The sequence below is a fragment of the Macadamia integrifolia genome, chromosome 2 (assembly GCF_013358625.1).
Source record: "Macadamia integrifolia cultivar HAES 741 chromosome 2, SCU_Mint_v3, whole genome shotgun sequence".
Lineage (NCBI taxonomy): Eukaryota > Viridiplantae > Streptophyta > Magnoliopsida > Proteales > Proteaceae > Macadamia > Macadamia integrifolia.
In genome coordinates this window covers 16346379-16369096 of record NC_056558.1, presented here as the reverse complement: position 1 = coordinate 16369096, position 22718 = coordinate 16346379, and the positions used below count along the sequence as shown (strand labels likewise).

At 37.9% G+C, this 22718-nt stretch overlaps 1 protein-coding gene across 2 annotated transcripts; it reads right to left on the bottom strand.

The window, feature by feature from the left end:
* Positions 1-3492: 3492 nt before the first annotated feature.
* LOC122069339 (cyclin-dependent kinase E-1-like) lies at positions 3493-22201 on the bottom strand. 2 transcript variants are annotated; one of them, XM_042633327.1, is made up of 16 exons: positions 21794-22201; positions 21595-21705; positions 21240-21343; positions 21059-21101; positions 20829-20927; positions 7914-7983; positions 7685-7779; positions 7504-7537; positions 7342-7426; positions 7104-7181; positions 6923-6970; positions 5179-5211; positions 4869-4977; positions 4403-4633; positions 4241-4310; positions 3493-4009 (listed from the first exon to the last, which is right to left on the bottom strand). In XM_042633327.1, exons 1-15 carry the CDS (start codon positions 22133-22135, stop codon positions 4242-4244), a joined length of 1551 nt encoding a protein of 516 aa, XP_042489261.1. In that variant the 5' UTR covers positions 22136-22201; the 3' UTR covers positions 3493-4009; position 4241. The 2 variants fall into 2 exon arrangements, with proteins under 2 accessions (XP_042489261.1, XP_042489268.1); XM_042633334.1 differs by having other exon boundaries at positions 4241-4307.
* Positions 22202-22718: the final 517 nt, after the last annotated feature.

Below are 22718 nucleotides of genomic sequence, written 5' to 3'. Positions count from 1 at the left end.
AAGAATATTGAAACATTTTTCTTGTGTTGGCCACATCTCTTTTCTGGTCTTGTGTACCTAGAGGAACTCACATACCTTTGTCTGTCTTCTTCCTATCCTCTAATGTGAATTTTTTTTCTATGGTAGAGAAAAATACACACACACCACAACAACAACGTGAAACCATCCAATACTGTTAATGTTAATAAGTCTTTCACAGCTAAATACACAGTCCAAGACACTCATTTTCCCGGAAATGTAGGGCAATTTGGGTATTTAAAGTATCAGGGGAGACAGAGAGATAGGAGTGTACTTTTTCTGGAGAATCGAATGTGGAAGCTTAAGTAGGAGAGTTTGAATAAATGTAGGATAAGTAAGAGAGAGAGAGAGAGAGAGAGAGAGAGAGAGAGATTTTCCCTTTTCCCCCTTTTTGGAATAGACATAAGAGAGTTTCTAATCATAAAAATGAAAGAGAAGTGGGAGCTGCTCCTAAGAACATTTTGTCACTTTTAAATGTATTTCCTAATTAACAGGACTCAAAATTGATTACACAAAAATGTGTTCAAATAAATAATTTAACAAATTAAAGACATACTATGTTTCGAATATGTTCCTTTGGCACACTATTAATAATGGGGCACCAGTCAAGGAACGTTTGGGTAAATGGTTGAATATACCTACTACCTGCTCATTAATTTTGCAATACGCATCCTGAATCAATGGATCATCTCTTTTTACGTTATGATTTCACATCACATATTTAGATGGCCGGCCCTTTGGGTGTCCGTTTACAGAGCCTAACTACTCTTTCTTTTGTGCAGGTGGTAAGATATTTTTTCATCCATCACCAACTTTCTCCCTCTCTTCGATCTTGGTTGTTTAACATCTTTGCAATCACTATATATTTCATTTGGAAACATGGGAATGATGTTGTTTTGTCTCATATGCAGCCTAATCCACTTATCATATTGAAAAATATTCAAAAATGGATTGGTGCACTTAATCTTTATAATGGATTACTAAACATATCAGCTCTCATGCCTATAGATGGTCCACCAAGCTTGAATCAAAGTTCTACCCTCCCTTTTTTGAACTGTACAGTTTTAGTTTGTACTAGTACCTCTAATCTTTTGCAGTCAGATTCAGAATGGGCTTTTGGAATCTTCTCACAAGGTGAATTTAGGATTCTGAAATCAGGTATTACCAAAACTGATCAACAGGAAGCAGTGGAAGCGGAAGGCATTTTACAAGGTCTACTGAAAGCTAAGAATAAAAATTGGGTAGTATCTGAAGTATGGTTCTCCAACAAGAAGCTCCTCAACCTCATCCCCTATCCAACCAAGGTTGCGTGGCCATTACTTCTATTTTGCTACATTTTGTAAAATATATGAACTATCTCGATCCATCGCTTTGGGTACAAAGATAGATCTAATACTGTCATAGCAGCTTTTCAGGGGAACTGGTTACACTATTACTACTAAGCAAGTGAATCGGTCTTTAGATATTGTACTCTCTGTTATCTAATATAAGTTTTTCTTTTAATCAAAAAAATAAATAAATAAATTGTCTATGTTGGTATCCCATGTTTTATTGAGGTTTGTGCATGATCCATAGCGCTCTCTATTTTGTTATTGAAAAAAAAAAATTGGCTTAAAGGTGGCAGTGCTTAAGCGTTCCTTTTATATAAGGAATTTAGTTTTGATAGTTAATCTTATTCGACATAATCTGAACCGTTCTTGTTTTTTCAACCGATTACTTGCTATTTCAGTTTATCTTCTTAGCTGGGTTTTTGATCAAATCGCTTCACTCTCATCTTCTCAGGTGAACGGATCAGGTTCACGTACGAGAATGTTCTCGTACGTCAGCATGTCCTTACGGTTACTCGGGTAATCTCTCTCTCTTCCTGCCTCCTTCCCTCTTTCATTTCCTTAATTTTTATACATCAGAGAACATCCACAGCAAACCCTTCAAAGTTCAAACCCAGCTCTTCTTCGTATCAAACGAGCTCAATACAACTAGATCCTCCACCATGGCGGATCCTTCCTATGAACAGGTCGTAAAATCGACATCACCACCATTCGGTTCTTGAGTGAGAGATATTTTAGTCCTTAAAATTTGGAAAGAAGAAGAGGACTCCCAGGAAGGAAATTTCATTACTTTGAGATCACAAAACCTTACAACCACTATACGTCCTTTTAAACTCTATAAATATATTCCATATACTTAATTCATCACAGATGAAAGTCAGGATAGAAAATTACAAAAGAGGATTTGGGGAAGAAAAACAAGGTCGCTGAAAGCTACTGCATTCCACCTTGACTTGAGAAACCCATTGCTAACCCAAAGCAACTGATATAGCCAAAATAACCTCTCGGTGGGGGCAACGACACGTGTCGCCTCTGAGACACGTGTCCTCCGTCAGACGAAGGTTCCGAGAAACCACTCACGCCCGAGCACGCCCAATCACCGAGGCACGCTCGCAAAATCACGCGGGATCACGTCGTCTGCATGAGGGGAATATTCCCCCCAGACGGTTGGACGTATTCGAGTGGGACTCTAAGAGGGAAGAAGGGGGAAAACCCTAAACCCGAAGAGCTATATAAGAAGGCACGGAAGAAAGGAGAAGGTAAGTTCTGATACCCTCACCATTACTCCCTTATTGAACTGTGCGGCCGACCCTGACTTGAGCGTCGGAGGACTAACCCCGGACAAAGCTCCGGGCCTCCGTCGTCTGTGTTTGTGTAGGTTAAACTAGCGGTGTATTTTTGGCAGCAACAGCTACCATCTCTGTAGATCGATCATCACACAGCACTGCTCTAGTTGCAGAGTCAAAATCACAGAGACGAAGGGGAAGCGAGAACATAAGAGGGTTTGGGGGAGAGGAAGAGGATTTGAGATGAAGAGTGCTTTTTCTTTTTTTCTTGGAGTCTTCGTCCTTCACGAGAGTAGTTTGGGTGTCAAGGTGGTTTCAAAAGAGATGTAAAAGAAAAGGCTTCGTAAAAACAGGGAACCGGATGTAGAAGTAGAAAGCCCTAAATAGGGGCATGAGGGCAATCGAGGATTTGGATTAATTATAAAAGAAAAATCAACGGTGAAAATTGAATGTGGTGTTTAGATGAAGTCGACGTTTAAGCACCACTACCACTCACCCAAAAAAAAATTGTTTAAATAACTTTTTATTCTACGAGACCCAATCCCCAATTGGGTTACTCTAGATGGCTGATCCTAGGGTCCCTAAACATTTCCTTTCCTTTTACACAAATAGGTGATGTCTTATGCCTGATGCTTTAAGCAAGAGTTGAAAGGACATGATGGTTGTCCGAAAAATGTTTAAGACAGTTTTACACTATTTTGGGAAATATAGGAAAGTGGGCGTGGTCAGTGGTCACAATATCAGCAAATGTCAATTTTGTAAATTCCATTTAGTTAATATAAACGGGTCAAATAAATTGCGGATATAGCTGAATGAATCCATATCCGTATCCAACTAGATAGCACATTGAGATGTTCAAATACAGCGGAATTGCTTCTCTCCTTGGTTAGTATATTATTCTGTAAAAGTACAATATTTAAACAATACAAGGTTCATTGCCTATCACAAAAAATGTATACTTTCTCTTTGGTTAAGCACTATAATAACATAGCTGGTAACTAACAAAGATGATACAGATCCCTTCCCATGCCCAGATACATTATGGTGATGGGAGTCCTATGACACAGACTAGAGTTACTAGACTGACTTGCTAAACTTGATTTTGGTACAACATGAAACGCCTCGCTCATCAAGGTTCATCCAGAGGGGTTCATGTAGAACAATCAATAGCTGTGTGCTTACATATTGCTTATCAACTTCAACAAAGCACAGGAGGTAAGGACTCCTAGCAACTGAATGTAGCTAACAGGTTCAATTACTGGTTGTCTGGTTCTCAGCCTCCATAGAATACATTTAGCATATGCGCAATTATAGTCTAAAATAAGTTTCTTCTGTATGAACAATGTACACCATGTGGAAGCATAACGAACCTTGTTCCTTCCATGATCAAAAAGTACCAAGTCAGGGCACAGAAAATTCTAAATGACTAGAATTGAAAGATTTCTTCAATTTTCTTGTTCACATCAGTTATCAACTAATTTTGATACCTATTGCAATACAAGATTTGCTTCTCTTCGTTTTACATTTTTTAAACCACTGAGATTGAAAAAATGAATGTTCGAATCACATTAGGCATTGCATCCAACAAAGAAAGTAGATAATCATTACCTTAAAAGCGTCTTTTCTGGGGCGGAGGATATCCTGTCATCCCCATTCCGGGATCTTTCCTTCTCAACTGCTTCAAAGTTACAATAAGATGAATCAGAGTCAGAACAAGCAAATAACCAAACTGAGATGAAAACCAAATAATTTATTCAAAACAATACAGACCTGTTGTTGCTGCTGATGATGATGAGCCTGTGATGCACCCCTTTGCATTGGGATGCTGCCAGGGTTCATTGCCCCGCCCATGCCAGCCTGAGAAGCAAGATTGAAAGCCGCCATGCCTGCACCAGGCATCCTTTGCATGCCTGGCAGCATCGGCATTTGCCGATGGACAGGCCTAGCTGTCACCACAGGAGCAGCTGCTACACTCCCAGAAACTGCATTGCCAGATGATACCTAAATACCAGGCAAGCACATAATCACTACCACATATCCATCGATTCCAATTTTCAAGAAGTCACTGAAAACAATTATCTGTGGCAATCAGGAAAGGAGTATAAAAACAAAATCTAACCAAACCAAACCAAGGAACTATTTTGATACTTCCTATATACCCCAACTCCATGTAAGCAATTTTCATTAATTTATGTTCAAAAATCAAACCAATGAAGCTTCATTCTTTTATGAATACCGGTTGAGAAGGTTGGACGCTGGTTGTTCCCTCGAAATCTGTAGTAGTGTCCACAGGACGAGCAGGATAATTCACGACTTTGTCCCCCGGTTGGCAAGGTACCAGTGCACTGAGCATTGATGCCACATTCACCTGGTCAAAGTGAAGAAAATATGGGCGGAATACATGCTTCGTTCACCATGACATCCTAGTGTCAAGTGTGTTCTTTTGTCATGCATGATGTGTATTATTGGGACACAACCAAGGTCGGTCAAAATGGTTATGTACATCTTTATAAGGACAAAAAAAGAGAATTCAACAACAGACTTACTTGCGCCCTGGTAAAGGATCAATACGGAAGTACCTGTAAGGCAGAGAGTGAAGAAAATTATAAGTAACGAATGAAATAAACATTCCAATCATTAACTCCACTAAGGGCATGGGTAAAAATACTTGGTATATATCTCACTCAGACCATTCAAAATCCCCACGAAAACCTTAGCCAACATAGGATAAGAGTACAGTATTGGCTCAATACCGGATAAAAAAGATCCCCCGTAACCTTATTTTTTATTTCTACAATAAGTAGAAAATAAAAACAAATTAAAATTTTGAACAAAAATTGAGAAAATGCCAACAAAAAAGTTTTAATAATCCCAAAAGCAGGATTTACGGGTGGGCACAAGTTCTTCCATGTAGAGGTCTGAAAATGCTGAATTTTTATGGGCAGGAAGACCCCAAGGTCTCCTGCTTGCATGTCAAGTTCAGGCCAAACGGAGTTGGCTACACGGAAAAACAACTTTTTAAAAAATCTAAATCTATGAAAAGGGTGCATGAGACTAAGGCTGGATGCATGGACATACATAGATGGTATGACATTACATCAAAGGGAAGCAATTGAATTTGAGGCTCAAATTTGACATATGGCCAATCCAGACCCTTCCCTAAATATCCAATTGCCCAAATTGCCACATCAGTCTTTCACATGGCACAATTAGGTATGTCTTATAAATACAGGAGCATGGAGTGCCGAAATATAAACTTTTTAACTATTATCTATGTTATTCTATGCACAAGATTTGGAAGACAAAATGTTCTCATAGTTGGATCACACCCTTAACATACCCAATCCCAACAGTTTACCAGCTTATCCACCAACTTGTATATGCAAATGTGCTTTTTTCCTTTTTGATAGATGACAAAAGAATGTTAGATCCCTGATTGGTTGGTTGCAGACCATAGATGATGGGCAGTGGAGGTATCTCCATTTGATTAGGAAAGTCAGATTGCTACCAACAGAACTCATTTCTCTTGAAGTTTGAGGTCAGCCAATTCCCTTGTTAATGAGTTTTCTGAGGGTGTGAACGGAAATAATTTGTATGAGGAGTTATATCCAATTGTGTAGTCCCTTCTAAGGGCCCACTAGGGGTTTCCCCCAGGACACTCATTATTAGTATGCTCTCTTATATTCTCATGTCCAAATTGAATAATAATGTTATTAGACCAAATGATAAAGGAAGACATGAAAACAGATATAAAAAATTTTCATATGAGAATTACCCAAGAAAATCACAATTGATCAGGAAGTACTGAGTACCAGTTTGTACTTCTTGACAAATTCAACTGCTTTCCTATTTAATTCTAAGTGGGTCATGTGTAACGAAGAACTTCTTGTACTTATTTTTAAGTGATTCATCTATTCTGGATAACAAAGAACTTTTCGTACTTAATTCTTGGTTTAAGGACTTCCTACATAACTTAAGCAAGACAAATTTTTAATGTCACTCAGTATATAAGCAGGTCTATGCTCCTAAGATTTAGAACACATTATTTTCATCAGCTCAGAAAGTCTCAGCAATCTCATAAAAAATCCCATAAACGAGAAAGGAGAAAAAAAAAAAAGCGAAACAAGACCGAGTAATAGGTTCATAAACTTATTGAACAGGTTTAGTTGTAAACGTTCTTATCTATAACAGGGAATTTTATATGTATTTGATATCTCAGTCCAAGTACGTAGCAGTTAGTGAAGTGCATAGAAAACTTGGAGAAGATAAATATGGGCCCATAAGTCTTACTCATGCTCAAGGGCTTGTGCTGCTGTTATACGCTTGCGGGGATCGTAACTTCAAGTAAACACATTAGGAGAATAAATTAAACAATAATAACAATAATAATAATAATAGCAGAAAATAAAATCAATACCAGGGTGTGCACACCAAAGCATGAATTTCTTATAAACCAGAAGAGATTACATACTCCAGCATCTTCGATAGGAGGTCATATGCAGGAGATTTCTGAGGGAGATGCACTACGCTAGAAAGACCAGGATTGTCACTGTTGGAAGAACACAATAGGATAGAAAAAAGTCAATCCCATAAAAAGGAAAACTTATAGAAATACAAGGTATTCAAGATCTAATGATCAATTAATTTATCACTCAAGAAAAGTCCTGGATTTCAATTAAATCAATTGATATAAGAGAAAAACAACTCACTATTTATGCGCCTGGATCTGTTGCTGATCAGATTGCCAATGTGGAAGATTCACAAGCGTAGGCCACTTATCTTGTGTGGGATGGCCTAAAGTAGAAATATATTATAAGATTATTCCGCAGCAAATGCCAACGGGGGATGGTAGCCAGGCAACAGTTCCTTACCTAATACTTTAAATATCTTGTCAAGTTGATCAAGCTGCATGACTTGCAGGGAAGTGTTAGCAAATAATGTATATAAGTTATAGAACATTCATCAGCTCTAGCAACATGCTATATCTTACACATGGAATAGCATAGGCAGCAGAACAATGTACTCAAGTTACACCAGGAACTATTCCATTACCTGGAAAGGGTTAGGTGTGCCTTTGACTTCTTGCCCTTGAAAAAGTGGCTTCAGAGTCAATAACTCAGCAAAAATGCATCCAACAGCCCACATATCTTAAACATTATATTAAGGAGGCATTTTACACTCAGGACCTGACATCCTTATTAAGTTGTGTCAAAGATTTAATCATTAAAATTCTTTAAATTGTTTGTAAATAACAAACACCATAATCATTGTTTCAGGATACCAACAGCACTTGTATAGTGCTTAGCGCCAAGAAGCAGCTCAGGTGCACGATACCAAATAGTTACCACAACCTGCAATCAAGCAAACAGTTATACACATGTTAACTGAAAAGAAGACAAAATCTAAACTAGGTAATCAAATGATGTCCATTGTTCAACATTTCAGTGAAGTCGGTCAAAATATACCGAAAGAGACTTGGAGGTGCGATGAGGAGGTCCGGGCAGGCAGGCAGCCATTAAGACTACAAAAGAGAGTTTCAAGACTTGGCAAAGGACTAAGGAGGTAGAAGATCAAAAGAGGTATACGGCTGCCAGAAACAAAGCAAGGAAGATTGTAGGGAAAGCAAGGGCAAAGAGATATGATGACATATAACAATCTGAACACAAAGAAAGAGAAAAAGGCTATCTATAAGATAGCTAAAATATAGGAAAGGAATAGTGCTCATGTATGTTAATTATATACATTAATGCCATAAATGAACAAACAAAATAGTAGGTGGGACAGTTTGACAAATCAGATGAAAGAAACAAAGGGAAAAGAGAGAGACTATTGGAGTGGGCTGAACTTGCACGTAGAGCTCCTTCTCCACACTTCTTTTCTTTTGTTTGCTAAGGGAGCAAGGTAGGGTGATACATACATATATATAAGGAATAAAACATATAATAGTTCGACAAAATGTGGCTTATTTATTGTGTCAATCGAGAAGAGAGTTAAGAGGGAGATAGACTATAGGGGCAACTTGACTTTGGCAAGGGAAATTTATGGAGAAGAGAAATAGGAAGATTGGGTGGGACCTACCTGTTCCCTCATCCTTCACTCACCTCTCTCATTTGTTAGCTAAGAGACAAGAAGAAAAATAAAATGAAGAAGAGAAGAGAAGGGGGGGATTTCTTTCTCGTAAGAGAAAGAGGAGAGAGTGAGAGATAAGGACAAAAGAGAAAGAGGGGGAGACAGGGAAAGGGACATGAGAGGAGAAGAGAGAGAGAGTTATTGTGAGAGGGTGGCAGTAAAGAAAAGAGTTAAGAGAGATCTTTTTATAACAAAAGGAAAAGAGAGACTGTTGTGGTGGTTGTGGTTCCTACGGATGTAAAGAGATAAAACCAAGGAAGAGAGGTAGAAATTGAGTTAGGGGTTTGAGAGAGAGTCTTTAAGGAGACTTTGAGCTTGAGTGCTACAAGAAGAGATCATCTTCTATTTGTTATTGTTGCTGCTAATGTTATTATTTTTGGAGTCTAAATGGGACTGCAAAGGATTGGGAGACGAGCTTATACTAAGTGTGACTTTCTTATGACATTGTTATATGCTTTGGCTCTAATTTATTCTGATTTTATAAGATTATAGCCTAGATTAAGGACTTTTGTATTAATATGTGAATGAACCAGTTTTTTTTCTGTCAAGGACAGAATCTGGGTCGAAGAAAGATGCAACTAGAAACTTGACCTAGGAATTGATTTTCAAGTTGAATTTTTTTCTGTATGATCCTTATGATGTCTAGATGTATCCTGGAAAATTTGATCTCTATCTAAACCCATTTGCTATATCTATAAATTACAGAAACAATGATATTGTAAAGGTGGCGTTAAAGACCTGACTTATACTATGAATTTGGACGTGAGGTTTGGTCTGTATAAGTACCTTTGAGTTTTTAATCATCCTGGAAATTTTAAGTCATTTGAAAACGGGGTGTAGTAGCTGAATTTTGACACCTTGGGAGAATGTCTCAGCAATGATGATCAAGACCCAACTGATTCACAATGTGACCAAATGGCAAAGATTACCAACTTACCCCTCGCCTATATTTTACACCCAAACCTTCCCTAATAGAGCCAAACCCATAAAATATCCCTATTTATCCATTTTATTCGATCACCTGAAATTTCGTCTAAATTCGGTGACGTTTGGTTACCCCTTGATGTAAAATGACCATTTTACCCCTGGCATAATTCTCGGTAATCAGACCCCTTGATTTTGAGCAAAACCCTTGAGATGACCTCATTTGGCTGTTTTAAACATGCGTGTAAAACTTTGTTCAAATCCAATCTTATTTAGACCTCAATCGGCGTGAAGCACCATTTATGGATTTTCCTCGATTTCTGTGCAATTTTTATATGTAATCTGAGGTTTATCACTGTACTGATGGAAGGTTCTCAGCGAATGCTTCACGTCGATATGTGGCATGCCAAAATCGACTACACGGATTAAAAGATGTTAGCATTTTAATTCTGGCCATCAAAATGGAATCTAATAAAAAATTATAAAAAGAAAAAAGAATTTCTTTTCTTTTTAATCTGCCCAAATCCGGGTCAGTTCAGGTCAACCCGAGTCAAATCGGTTCGATCCAGTCTAACCTGGTCCATACCAATCCACCCCAACCTGGCCTGGCCAAGGCCATTCCAGGGCTAGGCCAAAACCCAGCCCATCGTTGGCAGGCCCACCGTCGGCTGGCCCGTCCCAAAAGTCATATGGCATTTAATACTAGCCCAGAAGACACAGGCCTATCCCTTGGACCAGGCCCAGCCCGCCAGGGCTAGAGCCTCTTTACTCAAGGTAGCCCACCATAAAATCCGGAAAATGCTGGGTTTTGAGGCTATATAAACCCCTCATTTGGAGGACTTAGGGGAGGAGAAAAATTCTGGAAAAAATACCCCAATGTAGATATCGTCGCCCTCTTTCAGGTGGTACCTTTGTCTCTCCTATATATTCCTTCTGTAAGGATTACAATTCCCGAAATACCCCTACTTGGTCATATTTGCCATTTAGAACATCACCATTCAAGGTGGCTTTTGGCACCCTCCGGTAGCCGATTCTGGCCAAATGGACGTGCTTATATCGAGCTGAGGTGTTCCCACACATCAAGGAAAATTTTCATAATTTTTTGATTTATTTTTATATTTATTTTGTATATTTCTTTAAGTAAGTGTTTAAGTAGAGTTTTTATTTCAAAGGCTTTATAAAAAGTACCCATTAGTGTTATTTATTTCTCAGAATTTTATATATTACGCATTACAGTATATTCGGTGTATTCTGAAAATTTCGGAGCCTAAATATTTTCTTAATGACGATTTATCCCTAGGGGTAGTTTAGCCATTTATGAAAATATGAAGGTTTTGGGCTCGAATTGAGTTCTGTTCGTTTTGACAAGACAATAGATCATGATCTAATTCATAGATCTGCGCTATCATTTGATGATTTTTGTTTCAGAAAACAATTTGTTTTGGTTTTGCCATTTTTCCCTCAAAAGGTAATTTTAGTCATTTATGTTAAATATATATATATATATATTAAAAAAAAAAATCTGAGGTTATCTTATTATGTGTATTTGCATGTTTTAATAATTTTAATGTATTTCACTCATTTTTATGAATAATTTCATATTATTTTAATAGTTTGGCCCTCTAGGGGCATTTTGGTCATTTGATCTATTTTGCTTTAAAAATGTTTTAAAACTCATATCTGCACATATCATTGTATAGATGCATGTATTAGGCCACATCCTACTGTTTTAGGTGTTAATAAATATTTTAGTGTCATTATGTAATTTTTGTTCATTTGTCAAATGCATTTTTCTATTATTCATATGGGAGAGGAGGTATGCTAGCGGGTTACATTGGAATAAGGAATGCTAGCGGGTTACATTGGAATAAGGAATGCTAGCGGGTTATTAGCCGTAGGATTTGTTCATCCTAAATATAACCGTTGGATGGAGGTAACAAATCCAAACTCTCACTCCACCGCTGCTACACCTTTTCTCTCCCCCTCTTTCTCTCTCTCCCCGCCTATGCAACTGTACTGCTGCTGCTCGAGTATCAGACCTCTTGTTTTGCTTTTCAATGGCCCTCATGTGACCCTGTGAATGCAACCCTTGCGGCAGTGCAATAACTTAAAAATCGCTCTCACCAAATTGTATCTCTGAGTCTCTATCCTCACCTGCACCGGGACAAATGATCAACAGTGGGTGGCTGCCAAAACCTCGATCGAATCTCATCCTCCAATCTACGACTCTATAACGACAACACTTCATCTTAATCTTCTTGAAGTTGGACTGATTTGGCGATCCTCCACTGAGGCTTTTTTGGTGGTGGTAGTGGAGACTGGAGAATGCTAAGCCAGTGATGAGTATTTTAATGGAGAATCATCCTGAAGTTCTACCATAGTAGATAGAATTTTCTTGTCCTAACCTCCACTCTCTAGGAGGTTTTAAAATCAGATCGTATAGAATCGAAACAAACTATTACAATTTGGTTTTAAAATCAGAAATCCTCTTTCGATTTCATTCAATTTCAGTTTTGGGATAGAAACCTTAGTTTTTAATCGATGGATGATAAATTCTTAGGAAATTTTTCTATCTTTCCTCTATATATCTCCTCCCCTCTTCAATAGCTACTGGAGAGAGAGGAGGCGAACAGGCCAAAAAGAGAGAGAGAGAGAGGGGCACTGGGGGATTGGCGAATTTTTTGGAAGGGAGTCACAGCCGGTGACCGAGAGGAAGGGGAAAGGTAGAAGAAGAAGGGAAAGGAACTGTGGAGCGGCGGTATTGGGCAGGTTTTGTAAGACAACAATTACAAATGGATGAGATCTTTTATCTTTCATCTGACGGCTAGTAGATGCTAATATACCTCATCCCTAGGTAATCAGCTAGCATACCTATCTTTTTCCCTATTCATATTTAGTATAAGCCGTTTTAATGCATTTTAAATAGCATATTTAGGATGTAAATCTCATTTTATAGTACATATGGTGCATGTCAGTAGGTAGATCCATGTGCATATTTCTTATGGATTTAGTAGATGTGTTATTTTGTTGTTTTGTGTATTTACTTAATTTAGGCTTTATGTTAGTATTATTAGAAAATTGTTTTCTGATGTTTTTTAAATTCTGTTAAAGTTCCTGAACGTTCACTGTGATGTCTATACATGTTAGGTCATTTTCTATACGTATTTGATAACAGTAGTATACCCCTTAAGGGCATTTTGGTAATTTCATAATTTGATTTCCTAAAAATATGATAAAAATATTAAAAAATACTTTAATAATGTTTAATGCATATAATCATGTTTGACATTTATTTATAAAGTTTTCAGGTGCATAATATATAAACAAGTATACAACAAAAGTTTGGTCTAGGAAGACCGGTTTTGGCTGGGCGCTATGGGCCTAACACCTTCCCCCAACGTAACCTGACACTTACCCAGCGATTTGGGGCAGACTTTCACCTTATCCATTCGAGTCATTTTTTTCCTCAAAATGAGGAGACATTTGTGGGTCCTAGACCCTAATATAGGCAGTGACTCCTCTTTACCCGTTTACCCTCTTGAGACGTGAGAAGGATACATAGGTCATTAGCACACTCGGCGAGACTTTAATCCGCGTCTTCTCCCACGGGTCGAATTCGGATTTTTTTCATCCATTGTACCTACAGGAAGTGTGATTTATATGTTCATATTTTTCGTTGCTCAGGATTCTGGTACAATCTATACACTAGGAATAAATCATATGAAATATATATGAAGCCTTTGATTTAAGTTCAGATTTTTGGTGAGTAACCCGGTTACTAAGTCTATGTCACAAATATAAAAGTTTGGAACTATTTGGATTTGGGAACTATTAGTTTTATAATTGTTACTATCATTCCCAGATTTCGGACAGATTTTGTGCACTAGAATGAGTCGTATAAAATAAAAATGAGATGTTAGAATTGGAAGCTGATTTTTGGCAGAGAGCATGACCTAAGGGTTAGCTCCCTGTAAAGAAATTGGTAATCTCAGAAGATGCTTAAAGGGGGTAAAATCATAGATGTTCAGGGTTGTTACCAGTGTACTTACCGACATAATGTCGATATAGCTATAAAGGGATTTTATTGGCATCTTGCCTATTAAGCTAAGATCACTAGAAAGAGAGATTTAATGACAGGTGCAGATACATAGGTGAGGGAAATTCTATCATATCAGCCAAGTAATCATTGATTTGCATGTTTTTCCAGTATTGTATGTTTATTACTGCCTCCAAGATCAATTTATTTATTTTTTAAATGCACTGAGATATTTATTTTCATGATTTGGTATAAGTGTGAGGCATGATAGACATATGAATAATATAAAGAAAGAAGTTAAAGAAAAGAAAGAAAGATTAAAAGTAAAGAGTGACAAAGGGATCCTCCCCGGCACTATGATGACTGGACAGGGAGGTGGTCGATTCTCCCCGGCACTTTGAGCTCCTAGTGATCGAACAGGGTGGGAATCAATCCTCCCCAGCATCCTAGTGACCAGACAGAGTGGGCATTCACGACTCAAGAAAATAGGGATTTGTATTTTTTTATAATTAAATGTATTTATTTCTATTTTGTACTAAGGAGATTTGATATGTATGTGTAGTACAAATGATAAATAGATTGCTATGTGGTATGTGATTTTATGTATATTTGATGAAATTGATCAGAGCACACAGAAGGAGCGCAGTGAGCCCCATAAATAGTAGTGAATAGTAGAGGTGAGCCCATGATTAGTTGATCGAAGTTTTGAGGTTCCAAAGTTGATCGGTCATTTCTATGCCGTTATTTAATGGTGGCCCGCGAGGACCAACACCCATATCTCACTCAGATTTTGGGGCATTACAAAATGGCATCAGAGCGGAACCCAACATCGTGTAGGCATGATTTAAGTCCCACATCGACTAGGGGAAAGATCCTAACTAGTGGGCCAATTGATTAGTAGATGATATAAGTAAATTTCGAGGACGAAATTTTTAAGAGGGGAAAATGAATACCACACCCCCAAAGTTACCCCTATTTAATTACCCAAGAGACAAGGTGTGAAAGTGAGAGGAAGTGGGGTGGGCCCACCTGTTCCCTACCTCCTCCACTTAATTGTTTACAAAAAAAAAAAGTCAAAAGAAATAAAGAGAGAAGGAGAGGTGGGACCTACCTATTCCCCCACCTCCCCCATTAATTTTGGGGGGGGGGGAGAAAGGAGAAGAAAGAGGAAAGAGGACAGAGGAAAGAGGAAAGGGGGAGTAGTTTTACGTAAGAGAAAGGAGATGAGAGAGAGAAGTGTGATGTGTGTGAGAGCATGTATATCTCCTCCAAAAGAAAGAAATCGAAAAAAAGAAAGAAAAGACAGAATAGAAGAGAGAAGGAAAAGAAGACACGGAGGAGAAGAAGAGTATGGAGAAGGTTTGTGTACAGGTAGTTATATCCAAAAGTTAGTGGACTATGCCATGATTCACCTGATATGCATGAGATTCTCCATAGTATGTATGTATTTTCATGTATGAAAACTAGTTTTAAAGCATAGTTTACAGTTCATGAAAAGAGGTTTTAAGCACAGTTTGATATTTTCCAAGAAACGTGGAGGTGAGACCCCAGGTCAAGATACAATCTAGATCCTTTGAGCTCAAGGGCAAGAAAAGGGAGAGGAGTTGAAACATGTCAATAAACTACCTGGTGAGGTGATACGAACAAGAGATTTTAGCATGTTATGAAAGATGTTTTTATGCACGTATGGGAAAGTATGACAGTATAAGTATACGTATTATTGTACTATATGTGATTATGTCATGTTTCATCTTACTGAGCTAATTCCCTTTAGCTCACCCCACTACAGTTTCATGTCTCACAGATCAGGAGTGGCTTAGTGCAGAGGAGAGATCAATTGAGCAAAAAAGAGGATTTGTATATTTAGAGAATTAAATGTATTTATGTCTATTTTGTACTCAGGAGATTCGATATGTATGTGTTGTACAAATGATAAATAGATTGCTATGTAGTATGTGTCTATGTGATTTTATGTATATTTGATGAAATTGATCATAATGTGCAACGGAAGCACGGAGGGCCCTGTGAAATAGTAGTGAATAGTAGAAGTGTGCCCATGATTAGTAGATCGGATTTTTAAGGTTTTAAAGTTGATCAGTCATTTTTATGCCATTATATAATGGTGGCCCGCGAGGGCCAGCACCCATATCTCACCTGGATTTGGGGTCATTACAATTATCGAAGCTCACTTGAGAAGAGAAACTAATATCTCGAGGAACCAGTTCGGTTTTATACTAGGCAGATTCACGACAGAGGCGATTTACCAATTAAGAAGACTCATTGATAAATCTAAGGCCTACAAGAAGGACCTCCACATGATCTTTATTGACCTAGGAAAAACCTATGATAGAGTCCCAAGAAATTTAATATGGCATGTATTGGAGAAAAAGGGGTGTCGAGAAGAAATGTGTGTATAATTAAAAACATGCATGAGGGTGGGGTGACTAGTGTAAGAACCGCGGGAGGTCAAGGTAGTGATTTTCCGATTACTATTGGGTTTTGCATCAAGGTTCAGCTTTAAGCCCTCATCTGTTTACTCTTATCATGGGCATGCATGATTTAACCAAGAACATCCAAGGTGATGTTCCGTGGTGTATGCTTTTTTCCGATGATATTGTTTTGGTGGATGAGACATAAGCTAAAAAGCCAAACCAACATTTTGGGTTTTTTTCTAAATCTAACGATTCAAACATGTGTAATCATCCTCAAATAGTGACTCCCTATAGTTTCAAAGTAAAATTCCAGCGTTTAGTCTTCGAAATGGCCATTTCTCTCTACTTCAGCGAAATGGACTAAATTTCGCCCATGTTTGGTTTCAGCCAAGGGTGAAACGGGGGGTGAATTGCAAAATTTCGAACCTTGGGTCACCTTGTTGACGTGACTACCATGCAATTGGGAAAAACACTCAAAGCTACAATCATGGAAACAAGGTTTGAGTCCAAGGGTGTCCAAATTATGCAAAAATGTTAATTTAAAACCAACTCCAGCCACCCTCCCAGGATAATGCAAAAGTGGGACCTGGAGCGGGCTATGCCCTTTAAGCATCCTATCAAACCCTAAGATTTAATCATTTTCAATGCTCAAAATTGTAAAACTGGGTGGTTTTATGGGACAAGTTACTGCAATATGCAAAATCCATATTATAGATCTCAGAGGCAAGCAGCCATCAAATTTGTGATCAGATCCTGAGATAAAGGAAGCAACTACATTGTTAAGGGAAGAAATTAGATTAATGGAAGGGGAAGGAAAAAGGATGAGATCAAATATTTTTGGGAGGAAGAAGAAAGAACATGTAAACGAAGGGAGGAGAAGAGGACAAAAGAAGAGAAGAAAAAGATTTAGGAAACCAATCCCGTATGCACTACTCAACAACACCAAAACTCTTTGGAAAAAAAACTCATTCGTCACTCGAATCATCCTCAATTGATAAAGGGTGTATTACATACATACATACAAGACCTTCTAAGATTCCTAAAATGACTCATAAAAGGATTCCTAATCAAACACATACACACCCAATAAAGTAAATAAACTCAAAACACTCTATCTAGCTATTAAATATTTTAGTCTAACTCAAAACACTCAACTAACTACTAATCTCGTGTACTAAGGCCCTCTTTGTTATCATTTTTCTTTTTGATTTTTACAAAAATTGTTTTGGCTGCATTTGGTATCATTTATGGAGCGTGTTTTTATTTGAAAAAAATTGGTAAGACACAAAAACCAAAAAGAGATCAAGAATCATTTATGTGTTTTGGCCAAAAATGATTTTCAGTTATTTTTGCGCTGGACTTTAATGAACATGTGCTTAAAGGCTCAATATGGAGGGGTAAAATAGTCATTTGCTTTGTAATTATAAATTCAAGCCCCTTGTCCCCATCTTCTTCAATCCAAAGTGGAGAAAAAGAGTTATAAAACAGATGGGTGAAGGGAATCTCTTCACCTGTTTCTGTAAAAAACTATTTTGCACATAAAGATACCAAACTATTTCTCACAAAAATTCATTTTTCTCAAGTAGTTACCAAACTATTTTTATGTTTTAATAAAAAATGGTTTTTATTAATGATTTTTGTTAAATAGATAAAAATAAAAAAGAAAAATTATACCAAATAGGGCCTAACTTTATCCCCACTTTATGGCTTATAAATCAGGCTCATCACAATAAACCCAAAAAAAAAAAAAAAAAGGAGTAAATATCACTCCTCTCCCCTGAACTATGGCGAAATATCAACTTGACCCCACACCTTTCCAAAATTATCACTCACCTCCCCTACAAGAAAAATATTCTATCTAACGACCCCAACCGTTAGTTTTTGTTGTTAAGTCACATGAATTTTTATTATAATGTCCAAAATACCCCTTAATAGTGAAATGCCCAAGAGACCCTTAATGAAAACCCATTCTTCTCTAAACGATTCAGCCCTTCTCTGTCTTGTCTCAAGGCCACCGTGGGGATCGGAGACGGTGGTTACACACGAACAGTGACCCTAAGGTGCCCCGGCCAGTCGGCAACGGCGGATGATTATTGCCAACCCAACTATGATGGTGGATCCGTTCGTAAGGGATTTTTTGGGAGGAGATAAGGTGATTGGGACGGAGATTGAGGTTAACCCCAAGACTAGGAAGGCTACTGGGTTCGTGAAGAAGCCTGGAGTCTTGGTCGGAGAGCTCAAGAAATTGGCTCTCTTGAAGGAGTTCGGCAACAATGATCTGCCTCATACTGGACAGGAAAGATAGATGGTCCACCATGACCCATCAACGAAACCTGTATTTCTCAGAAATTGCCACCTCTTTCTTCTCTTCAATCGAGGGAAAAGAAGCACTTATTGATCTCTTTCATGGAGGTGAAGCTGCTTAGATCCTCTGAACCCTCAAAGCTCCTTCAAAAATCTCTGTGGATGAACTCGAAAACCTCTGCCTCTACTCCCATCTCTCTCTTAACTCTTCTTCTTCCTTCACCTCACTTGTATTTTTCTTGAATCCTTGAAAAATCTGGGTTTCAAAGACGAACATAGCTGCTGGATTCATGTCTGAAATTGGTGTCAAGCCTTTATGAGAGTTACTTTTGCTTCCAAGGTGCTCTTGTCTCGAGAAGCTAAATACAGGTTGTTATAATTTCTTTACTCATCTTCTATTTGGAAAAGTCTGATCTTCCTTTCTTGCTGTTGTAGTTGTGATCTTAGGTTTCTTCAATAGTTTCATGCGTGCCATTTAGATCTATCTTGGGATTTTGCTTCTGTTTTCTATTTGGGAGTAAAGATCTTGTCTTTTTACGAACTAATTTCACTATGTAGAGTGACCAGCATTTAGGGCTTCTTCTTGTCGGTGAACAGAGACCTAGGTTTTTTCTTTATGAAATCGATCGCCATGGGCTTGATCTAGGTTTCCTCTGCGACCAACGTTGCCGCCGCCAACAGGCCAAGGCACCTCAGGGTCACTGTTCATGTGTAACCACCGTCTCCAATCCCCACGGTGGCCTTGACACGAGATAGAGAAGGGCTGAATCGTTTAGAGTAGAATCGGTTTTCATTAAGGGTCTCTTGGGTATTTCACAATTAGGGGATATTTTGGGCATTATGATAAAAATTCATGTGACTTAATAGCAAAAACTAACGGTTGAGGTTGCTAGAATATTTTTCTTGTGGGGGAGGTGAGTGATATTTTCGGAAAGGTGTGGGATCAATTTGATATTTCGCCATAGTTTAGGGGAAGGCAATGATATTTACTCAAAAAAAAAAAGGCTTAACCTATAATATAACAACCCAAAGGTCAATTTCAGCCCATTGGATTGCATCAGGACCTTATGGTCCTCCCAAGCTTCTGCATAGGCCTCCATACAGAATTGAAGTCCAATGCAACTGCATCACAAGGAAAACAATAGCTTGATATGAACATGATCACATTATAGAGATGCCCAGTCTTCTATGTTTGGGTCCAAAAAAGTCTTTAATGATGCTTGATGTTAGGTTAATCTTTACATTAGAACTAGAAATATAATGGTCATATATCAACCAATGCCATCACAGCATAGCCTAGGCATTTGGGGACAAACCTTTTGAATATTGCATATTCTGGCATTACCAGCAAGTCAGTCACCAAGGCACAACCAGTCAATGACTTGACTTGACTTGACTTGACTTGAGTTTCTAGATGCAACTAGTTGAACGCTTTCAAGGCTTTACCATTTCATGATCTTGGCTTTGTTAGAAGTTTTTAATGTTTTTTTTTTAAATTATATATATTTGGCATGCAACTGCCAAGATAATTTTTTTTTTTTTTTTTTTTTTTTTTTTTGGGCACTCACTACTTCAATATCCTCACATTGCATTTTCTTTGAGATGGCATTTAACACCGTATCCCAGTATTTATTGCTGTCTATTCATGATACCATCCCTCAATTTGAAGAAAACATCATGCCATTTTATTTTATGTTGACTAGGCCTTGACCAGTAAACTCTTCACCTGAAGAGGTCAAATGGATCTGTATATGTTTACTAGTTTGAAAATCTTGATAACAATTTGAAAATAAAAAATAAATTTAAAAAAAAAAAACTTTATAATTACAAAATATTGGCTAATTTCATAATAAATTTGAACATTTTGTGTTCCACTAAAATTTCATCTTGCACTTACGAAAATAAGAAATCTTCAAAAAGTATCCAAAATTTTGAACTATGCTGATATCCTGTTTGAATATCTGTAAGTACTTGTCCTTAAGCATCCAAGAAGCCAAGAATGTCATCAATACTTGTAAATTGGTGTTTTACATTATTTTATTTTATCTTTTATCTAATTCTGTGTTCTATTGGAAGATGGAAAATTCACTCCACATAATATCACCTTTGTGGCAACTCATTCTGAAACCATACTCAAGTGGGATTGTGGTTATTACATGGCTATATAAGAGTATAGCTACATATATCTACGGGATCACTACTACTGTACTACAACTAACAGAGTAATAGATGCAAAGCAACCAGCCTACCAATATGGTTCATTGATGGAAACAAAAGCATTTTGGGCTTTCAAACCAACCAACAAACATAAATTGCATGAACTGCAATAACAAGTTATAACAGTTAAAAATGAAGACCAATGAATTCCTACCCCATTCTCTGATAATGGCTTCAGAGGAGCTTGGTATATCCTTGCAAGACCAAAATCAGCAATTTTAACCACTCCTTGTTCCTCTCCCTCACCCATTACCTGGTTCAGAAAAAAGGTTTTCATTGAACTGATAAAAACAAGAACAAAAATGTAGAAAAAAAAAATAACTACTCAAATTATTTTGCTTGAGATCTGTTATCTTGTTAAAACACATGATGTCAGCAATCTACCAGAATGTTTGATGGCTTTAGATCCCGATGTATAATCCAATTGCTGCAGCAAATATCCAAAACAGAGTAAGTCATAAACCTGTTTTCAATGTTAAAGCTACAAGAGCACACATGAGAAAACTACCAGAAACACCTACTGACAGTATTTTTTTCACCATAATTATACTAGTGACCACCTTACCTGTGGAGATAGTTCAACCCATTGAGCAGCTGCCAGAGTAATGACTTAACTGTATACTGATTGATAGAATGGTTGACCTTTTCCCTGTGATGTCTAATAATTTCCTGTTGTCATGTCCAAAACAATGAAACTGTGATGATAGGACACCAAATTGACAACAATCAATACAATATCAACTAAATTATTCACTTCCCAGTTGGAAAGCAACTTTCAAACCCCAATTGCATCAAACCTAGCTATCAATTCCTTTCCTAGGGCGCCCAATCACGAATCGAGCCTGTAACTTAAAACTCGTCCAGAATCAAATTCAAAATAGCGTTTGCTGAACAATTAGGAATTATATATATGTACTCACATAAAGGTCATGCTCGGCGTAATCAAAAGCCAGGTAAAGTGACATGTCGGCGTGGTTGATGTGAACATTAACAAGCTTAACAACATTCTCGTGATTAATCTCCCTCAGCAACTGTACCGAATAACCAGAAATTTCACCAAATTAGCACCAAAAACTACTAAAGCAGCAAAAGTAGAAGAAGAAAAAGAAGAAGACGAACCATGATTTCACGGATTGCGGTGGGAGAAACACCATCGCCATCCTTGGACTGCTTGAATTTCTTGATAGCGATGCACTTGCCTCGGTTAGGTTGAGACTTTGTTCTGGCGAGGAAGACCAAACCATAAGTACCTTCACCGATCTTACCGATCAAATCGTATTGCTGCAACCAAGCAGGTCTGTTGGGGTTATTGTTACTATTGTTGTTGTTGTTGTTAGTAGAGGCAGCCATGCCGCCTCGGCTTTTGCTGCTGCTGTTGTTGCCGTTTCCTGCGTTACCTTCACCAATTATGGCTTCTCCCACCCGCCGTTGATTCACCCCAGCTGAAACCCCACTCCGCATGTGGTTTCTCCCTCGCTTGCCTCTTTTCCATTTTTATGGTTCTTTAGATGGAACTTCTAAACAGTCTTCTGCAGTGGTGGCCTCTTCTGGGCCTTTTGGTTTATGGGAACTGGCGCCCGCTTTGGACCGGATGAACCGTCCAGCTTGGACTCAGACCGGATCAACTTCTGTGGTTAAAGATTGAATCCATATGTCCATATATGAGAACAATCTTGTACGTCTCTGGTCCGTTAATTTAAAATCTGTTAAATGAAGAGAGAGAAAGTAGATTTCAAATCCACGAAACCAAGAAAGTACGAGATTGTTCTCGTACGTGAACATGATCTGATCTCCTAAAGATTTGGTTCATATATTGAGGGGTCCATATTGTATCAGTTAAGTTAATCCCATCCGATAGTATCGGTCCACCCAATTATCTCTCAATTGATTTTGAGTTCGAACGTGTGATCCCTTTGGCTCTGTTTGTTCAAATGGCTAATAATGATATATTTTTACATGTAATTTTTGTTTTACATACTATAGCACAAGGTTTTGGGTGTAGAATAAAGTGGAATTTTATAATCACATATGGAATGAGTTGAAG

Bases quoted from the DNA above. Each gene is read 5' to 3' on its own strand.
- LOC122069339 (XM_042633327.1), bottom strand. From the start codon at position 22,135: ATGCGGAGTGGGGTTTCAGCTGGGGTGAATCAACGGCGGGTGGGAGAA. The intron at 21,102-21,239 runs GTAAGGTGGTCA...TATTTGCTGCAG, and splicing joins GGGTTGAACTATCTCCACAG to CAATTGGATTATACATCGGG. The intron at 20,928-21,058 runs GTAGATTGCTGA...TTTCTGAACCAG, and splicing joins TAAAGCCATCAAACATTCTG to GTAATGGGTGAGGGAGAGGA.